The 7,851-nt window shown below is 39.9% G+C and overlaps 1 protein-coding gene across 1 annotated transcript in view; it reads right to left on the bottom strand.

The window, feature by feature from the left end:
* The window catches only part of USP13 (ubiquitin specific peptidase 13), a 94,739-nt gene that overhangs the window by 26,393 nt on the left and 60,495 nt on the right, over positions 1-7,851 (bottom strand). The window contains exons 8-10 of the mRNA XM_015821465.1: positions 7,593-7,780; positions 7,027-7,098; positions 5,854-5,947 (exon numbers count right to left, since the gene is read on the bottom strand). Coding sequence (XP_015676951.1) covers positions 5,854-5,947; positions 7,027-7,098; positions 7,593-7,780 — 354 coding nt within the window. The remainder of the gene's footprint in view (positions 1-5,853; positions 5,948-7,026; positions 7,099-7,592; positions 7,781-7,851) is intronic.

Here is a 7,851-nt window from a genome sequence, read left to right as displayed (position 1 = left end):
CCAACAAGCGGGCCTGGCCTAGGGAGGATTTTTAAACTGGGTTTTTTAGAAATTTTAATTATCACAACATAAAAATTTTGGTTTTAATTTGGTTTTATTCGGTGGGGTGTGTGGGTCTTTCTTTGTTTTAATAATGTTGTGAGCCGCCCTGAGTCCTTCGGGAGAAGGGCGGGATATAAATTGAAATAATAAATAAATATGTTTTAGCCTCCAGTCCCCTAATCATTGTGTTGCTCTTCTCTGCACTCTTTCTAGAGTCTCAACATCTTTTTTCACATTGTGGTGACCAAAACTGGATGCAGTATTCCAAGTGTGGTCAGGACACCCTTTCCAATACCTAATGAATATTATCATATCTGCCTCTTAAAGTCTTCTTTTCTCAAAGCCAGAAAATCACAACCTCACCAATCTCTCAACAAATGCCTCATTCTACAGTTTCCCCCACCATTTTGCTATCTTTCTCTGCACCAGTTTCTCTCAATCCTTCTTAGAATGTAGTATCAAGAATTGGACAGAATATTTATGGTCAGTCTCTGGATCCACCTCTTTTTCCATTTTAAAGACAGGGACTACATCAGTTCTCAAAGATATCCCAAAGACAGAATATCAACGTTCACCCTATCCATTGGTAAATGATTAGGACTTGAAGGGGAACGCCAGTGAATCCCAAGACTGCAGACTAAATAGTGAAATTTTAGAAACTGCTATGATATTACCAAGAAACTTTGAATGTGTCCATGAAGTAAGTCACTAGGGCTTGGCTTGGAGAATTTTAAAGTTTCATGTGGGTTTGGGTTTTTTTTTGCCTGAGATATTGAATAAAGAAAAGCTGCTAATACTTATTATTAGAAGAAATGGTCACTGTCAGCATTTTATCACCCCCAAATTATATGCATTTGGTCCTTCATCTGTCTTCAGAAAACCTGCATACATATGTCTCTTTAGGAGGCCTTTAAACATCTGATTCCATTAGCTACACTTTCATTGACCTCTAAAAAGAGGTCTTTTTAGGACTTCCAATTTTGGGTTTTCAAACTAGCACAGCATAGAAATCAAAGAATGCACTATCAAATAAAGTACAATCAAAGGAGCTTTCAGAAAGAGCTACTTTTTTAACTCTAGACCTGACATTCAATCACTCACAAAATTTGCCTTCTAGACGAAGTTCGGCTGATTAACCTACTGATTCAAATTGCAACTCTCCTATAAATATATCTCTCTGTTTACCCATGTAGTTCTTCCCAGAAGAAAAAAAAAATCCTAATTAGCTATTGCATCCCCTGTATCTGTTACACAGCGACCTTTCTTTTTAAAATATACCATCTGTCTCTATCCATGAAAAAAGTCTCACAAAAAAGGAAAAAAATAAGAAAAGCAAAAAATAAAGCACCAAGTGGGATAAATAGGAAATTTACAGGTATCCTAATTACCCTGTGGTAAGATGAGTGGCTAATAAATTAAATAAATAAATAAAAGCATCCTAGAATCAGGTTTTTTTAATAGATTAAAGCAACTGAATGTACTGAAGCATTTTAAAAAAAAACCCACAAATCATTAAAACCTATGAATACTGACAGCCACATTCAGCAGTACAGTATATATCATAAAATGAGATCTACATGAGAATTACAGTAATTTCTATCCAAGCTTTTAAAGACTTCACTACAAAAAAAAAAAACAAATTTCAGAAGCGGTACCAGCCTGTAGAAAGTTATAAATAGTTCTGGAGTTGAATTAAAGTCTGTGTTAGATTTTCTTTGGAAATACAGTATGATGGGATTTTTTTTAAAAAAATATTTTATGATTTGTTTGATCCCCCAGCGTTACTTGTTGAGGTGAGTGGCCACAAAAACTGAATAAATAATTAAATAAACTTTAGAGAGAGAGGTAAGAGGTGAAGTATGAAGGTCTGCCATGAGTTTCCATATTTAGGGGTAATAAAATCTTGCCTGGAACTCAGAGGGTAACTAGATGTAAATATTATGTCAATGGTCTCTCAGTAAACAAAGGTTATAAAGTAGGGCAGGCATAAATAGCTTTCTTATTTCATTCTTCATCCAGGCCAGCACTTTTACGTACAGTACTAGCTCAATGCTGCTTTCTGTAGAAGAAAGAGAAGCTGAGGGTGGAGTCAAAAGAAGGATCAGCCTAGAACAGTGGTGGCGAACCTATGGCACGGGTGCCAGAGGCGGCACTCAGAGCCCTCTCTGTGGGCACACGCGCCGTCGCCCCAGTCTAGGCCTTCAGCTGGGTTTTATAAAACCTTTTTGCTTTAGGCCTCCGCCGTCGTGTGCAAAAAAAAAAAAGGTTCAATCAATCAGTCAATTTCAACTTCTTGCGGGGAAAAAAAAGATCTTGCAAAGTTGGAATTGATTGATTGAACTTTTTAGTCCCACCCAGTCTGCCGTTATCACCGCAGCCACGCCCACCCAATTGGCCACACCCAGCCACACCCACCCAGCACCCGACGATGCATAAGTGGGTTTTGGGTTGCAGTTTGGGCACCCGGTCTCTAAAAGGTTCGCCATCACTGGCATAGAATCTCTACATAGTCACATGTGGACTAAGTCTACCTCTCTCTTGAATTCCGCTGGCCCTAGCATCAATTTAGTGCTGACCATTAATTGAGAAGATTCCCGTGCACAGGCATGATTAGCAATAAATCAATTCAATTGGATAAATCAGTTTAATCTGTTCACATGTGGACCTGATCTTTCGCAGTGGGTGTTTTCAGAATACAGAGACATCTTTTTGCCAAAATAAAACAATAAAGAAGTTTGTATCGGATACCAACTGACGTAACTTTGAAACGTACACCATTTTGTCCTCTATCTGGATGTTTATTCTGCATGAGACTATTCTTTGTATACCAGTAAATTTTCAGACTGAATTCCCTTGGAAGCCACTGATATAAATCTGTGCCATTATCTGGGACAAGTTTGAACTGGTCAATCCTGGCTAAGTAGAAGTCCTCACAGCTGTTGAGTTTGGCCACCTGAGTTCTGGACTCCAGGAGGTGGCATATGGTTGGGTTCATGCAGTAGTTAATGACTCTTTGAAGCATCCTGGGGGGGGTGTCACGTGATCACCATTTGCGACCATTTCCCAGCCAGCTTCTGACAAAGTCAAAGGAGAAAGCCACATTCACTTAACAACTGAACGATCCACTTAACAACTGCAGTGATTGGCTTAACAATCATGGCAAAAAGGTCATAACACTGGGTGTGGCTCACTTAACTGCCTTGCTTAGCAATGGAAATTCTGGCCCCAATTGCGGTCGTTAAGTCAAGGACTACCGGTAAAGGACTCCTCTCTTTTCTGGTCCCATGCTCTTCTGGTTAGTCAAGGTCTGCTAGGAAGTGGCCTAGGCTTGTGTCCATGCAGTTGTTAATGACTCTTTGTGGCAGGGGAGTGGTGTCATCTGTCTTGAAACCATTCTTGGACCCAACAGAATTGGACAACTTTAAAAACAATGGTCAGATAAGAAGGGCCTGAGTCCAGGCCAAGAAAACAACGAGAAAATAGCAATGGCACTTAGACTTATACACCACTTCACAGTGCTTTACAGCCCTCTCTAAGCAGTTTACGGAGTCAGCATATTACCCCTCAACAATCTGGGTCCTCATTTTACGAACCTCGGAAGGATGGAAGGCTGAGTCAACCTTGAGCCTGCCAGGATTGAACTGCCAAACTGCTGGCAGCTGGCAGTCAGTAGAAGTAGCCTGCAGTACTGCATTCTAACCACTGCGCCACCTCGGCTCACGTCACCCATCCCCAGTTCTTATGAAGATGAAGTAAGGGAGGAGGCAGTGCATTCAGACTCGAAAGCTTCTCTTACTACCAAGCATAACACCAACTTACTGCTTTTTCAGTGCAATGGTTTGACTCAACCGGCCACGTTTTTAATCTCCAGTTTGGAATTTCCGGATTGGAGATAAATATTGTGCTAAACAGTTATGGCCATTTTGCAGATAGGAGTATATTTATATTTCTTGCCATCCCCGTCTCCCAGCCACTGGATAAGAGATGCCGAGAGATGTACCAGTGGCATAAGTACATCCTCAACTTACAACCATCTATTTAGTGACAATTCTAAAGTTACAACAGCATTGAAAAAATTAACTCTCCGTGTCTGCTTTTCACAAATATGACCACTGCTGCATCCCCATGCTCATATAATCAAAGTTGGCAACTGGTTCATATTTATGACGGTTGCAGTGTCCCAGAGTCATGTGGTCACTTTTGGTGATCTTCTGATAAGTCAGTGGGGAAGCCAGATTCACTTAACAACCGCGTTACTAATTTAACAACTGCAGTGATTCACTTAAGAACTGTGGCATGAATGGTCATAAAATGGGGCAAATCTCACTTAACAACTATCTTGCTTTTCAATGGAAGTGTTGGGCTCAGTTGTGGTTGTAAGTTGAGGACTACCTATATTTCACTTAAGTAGAAGGACTGAATGTTTGGCCCAATTTTTTTTCCCTTTGGTGTGCATTTTGCTAGCTTCTGTTACAATAAGTTTGCTAACCTCATTAGAAACTTATTGCCTCTATTGTATTCAATAAGCTGTCAAAATTGGCAGAAATTCATGCTGTTATTCAATATCTGGATATCCAATTTCCGCGATGCGGTCTTGGGCCCGCAGAGAGTTGCATACCATTTTCTCCTGCATCAGCTTAACATTTGGATAGTTATTGTGACATTGCATAACAACACAGCATTTAATTTTCAAATCTTTTGACGGTCCAAAAATAGAAATCTCTCTTGAGCTTTGCAAAAATCTCTCTCATATAGGATCCTGCCCATTATGATTGTAAGTCGTAGCAGTTATGAGTTGGTCATGTGGCCGAACCCATTTTGCGACTTTATCTTCTTCTTTTTAAATTTTTTATTAATTTTCCAATGTTACAATTATATCTTTGAAAAGCAATGTGGTGTCTGAGTTACAATAATTCCATTACATACAGGTATTATTAATATAAATCTCCAACTATTACAGCCAATATTTCTTCTTTTTTTTCCCCTTAATACATACTGTCTCTTGTTTAAATTAGTATACTTCTTATTCTATCCATCAGCTACTTAATGGCTTTCTTACATTTATCAATAATTTTATATGTCTTATTTATTTTAACATTCCATCTTTTGGACCATCAATAACCTTATGAATTTTCCCAGCTTTAATTTTGCGTTGATATTTAAATTAAACGTTTAATATTTATCATTTCCAAATTTTTATATGACCCCAATTCCCTCTGTCACAATTCCCCCAAACATCTAGTATTCCGAAAACATACCTTATCTATCTCACTTCTATATCAACAAATTAGTAATACAATATAACATTCTTATTTTCATTATAATTTCCAAATATTATAAATTCAATAATCAAAATTTCTCCCATTTCAGCATTCTTCCTTATATCCACATTCTCATTTTGCGACTTTATCTTGTGGTGGACATTAAGTGAACATAGTGCTTGCAAAATTAAGGCAGTTAATAGTTTGCTACGCGCATGGTTTTGCCAAAAATCGGATGTCCCAGCTTTCAGCAAAACTGTTGTAAAAGATGGTCACGTGACCACAGGACACTGAAAATGGCCGTAAATGTGGCCATGTTGCCGAGCACTCCATCTTTGGTCATGTGACCATGAGTACCTTCGGGGTTCCATATAATTTCCAACATTCATTAAGCAAGGAATACTTGTACTGAAATTATAAAGAAATATTCAGCTATTGCTGAGGCTGTGATTTTCAAAGAGACAATCGTTTTGCTAAAAAAAAAACACCCGATGGTTATTCACATCTATCTTCTACTTAACTCTCAAGCTGAATATGGTGGGTCAAATACCTTGTGTTGTTCCTTCATCACCTGTTCAATAAGCTCAGATTTCACGGGAGGTTTCGAATACTGGCCTGAAAGAAGCCCATGTCCCAATTTAGCCCTGTAGCGAGGGAGAAGGGGAAGGGGAAGAAAGAGAGAGCATACCAAAAGTTGCCCACTAAGTTTTAAAAAGGGAGAAAGAACGGGAAGCAGAAAGTAAGTTTCAATCAGCCATCTGTCAACAGGAATCTAATCTGGACTCATCAGATACCCCCAATAAGACTATCCTCAAGTCGCAAAAGGTGCTTTTCCAAAGGCAACTGGACTCTCTTTTTGTTTTCTTTTGAAAACGTTTTGCTTCTCATCCAAGAAGCTTCTTCAGTTCAAACTGAAAGGTGGGGAATAGAAGGATTTATATTCTTCGCAAGCATCTGGTCGTTAGCTCTCTGAAGGCTGGTTGTTAGCGCTCTGAGAGTCATTGAGGCCACTTGGGGATTTATGTGTATCTTCAGAGTCACCTGAATCAGAGGGCAAATGGGTGTGGAACCTTCTTGGGACTGTCGGAAGGACTGTGTTATAGACAGGAGATAGGAGGTGTCGTATCCCTCCCCCTCTGTTGAGAAATGGCTGCTCAGTTTTAACGTAGATGGCCTCTTTGAGCCCCTCTTTCAAACCAGTGGTCCTCTCTGTCTACAATGTGGACTTTGCTGTCCTCAAAAGAGTGACCTTTGTTTTTCAAATATAGATGGACTCCTTTGCTCTCCTATGTTAGGACAGGATGTCTCGTACCAGGACAAGATTCAGCAGTTGGACTAGATGACCTCCAAGGTCCCTTCCAACTTTATTATTATTATTATTTTTATTATTATTATTATTATTATTATTGTTGTTGTTGTTGTTGTTGTTGTTATTTCAACAAGCATGACCTGGATGACTGAGAATATCCATTGACTATCCACAAAGTAAGCTTTCTTTCACATCCTACAAAGCGGGGGTCCCCAACCCCTGACCTGTAATCTGGTACCGGGCCACAGCCTGTTGGGAGCTAGGCCACATAAGCAGCAGGCGGGTGTGCGAGCACTCAAAACTACATTTGTGCAAATGGTGCGCAAGCAAAACCATCCCCTCTCCCCTTCGCCACTGGTCCACAGAGCGGGGAAAGGGTTGGGGACCGCTGCTATAAAGTAACCAGCCACTTACATTTGAGTATTGAAATCTTGTGTTGGGTCCAAAGAAGAGTAGTCAAATATCCTTGGAAGGTTTCCCACATACCTAACGCAAAGAACAGCAAAAGACAAAGGAGAAAAGGAGAAAATATTGAAAGATTACGAAGCGCTCTGAGAAATCAGCCATCAATACACGGATAAACATTAACAACATTTGCAGACTATGCAAAAGAGGCTATTACCCAGCCCAAAAAGGAACAAAAAGACCCAAGCACTTGGCCACCAGCAATCAGCATCCAGATCAGCATAGATTAACTCCAAGGTTAACATCAGATGAATAAACAATCAAGAAACTGCCAAAGAAGCCAACAGAAAACAGTCCAGTCAAAGAATCTCTAAGACCACCCCCACCAACACTGACAGGCAAGCCATTAGACTATAAAGTGACAGCAAACAGCACTCCTTAGTAGCACTGATGATGTTACCAAGTTTGGGTAATGAAACGTCTGCAAGAAAACAAGCAACCTCAGAGAGCATCAAGGACCCCTCATGTTTCTGACCTGTTAAAACTGAGTTTTTACAAAATTAGAAGTGACTTACGCCCTCTGAAATTCAGGAATACTGAAAATGGCTTGCAATATACTGTTGATGTAGCAGCTGTTCCCCAAGTTTTTCATGCCGGTATATCCAGGTCCATACATTGGTTTCAGTTTCATGCCCGACTCTTGAATGACTTCCCATTCAGAAACTCGGGGTTTTATGTCATTATCTTTCAGGCCATTCTCTGTCTGAAAACAAAAAAACGAGGAGGAGGAGGAGGAGAGGAAGAAGAAGAGGAAGAGGAAGAGGAAGAGGAAGA

Source organism: Protobothrops mucrosquamatus, unplaced genomic scaffold (genome assembly GCF_001527695.2).
Source record: "Protobothrops mucrosquamatus isolate PMUCROS unplaced genomic scaffold, P.Mucros_1.0 scaffold_165, whole genome shotgun sequence".
In the NCBI taxonomy this organism is placed as follows: Eukaryota; Metazoa; Chordata; class Lepidosauria; order Squamata; family Viperidae; genus Protobothrops; species Protobothrops mucrosquamatus.
This window is presented reverse-complemented; position numbering and strand designations above follow the sequence as displayed.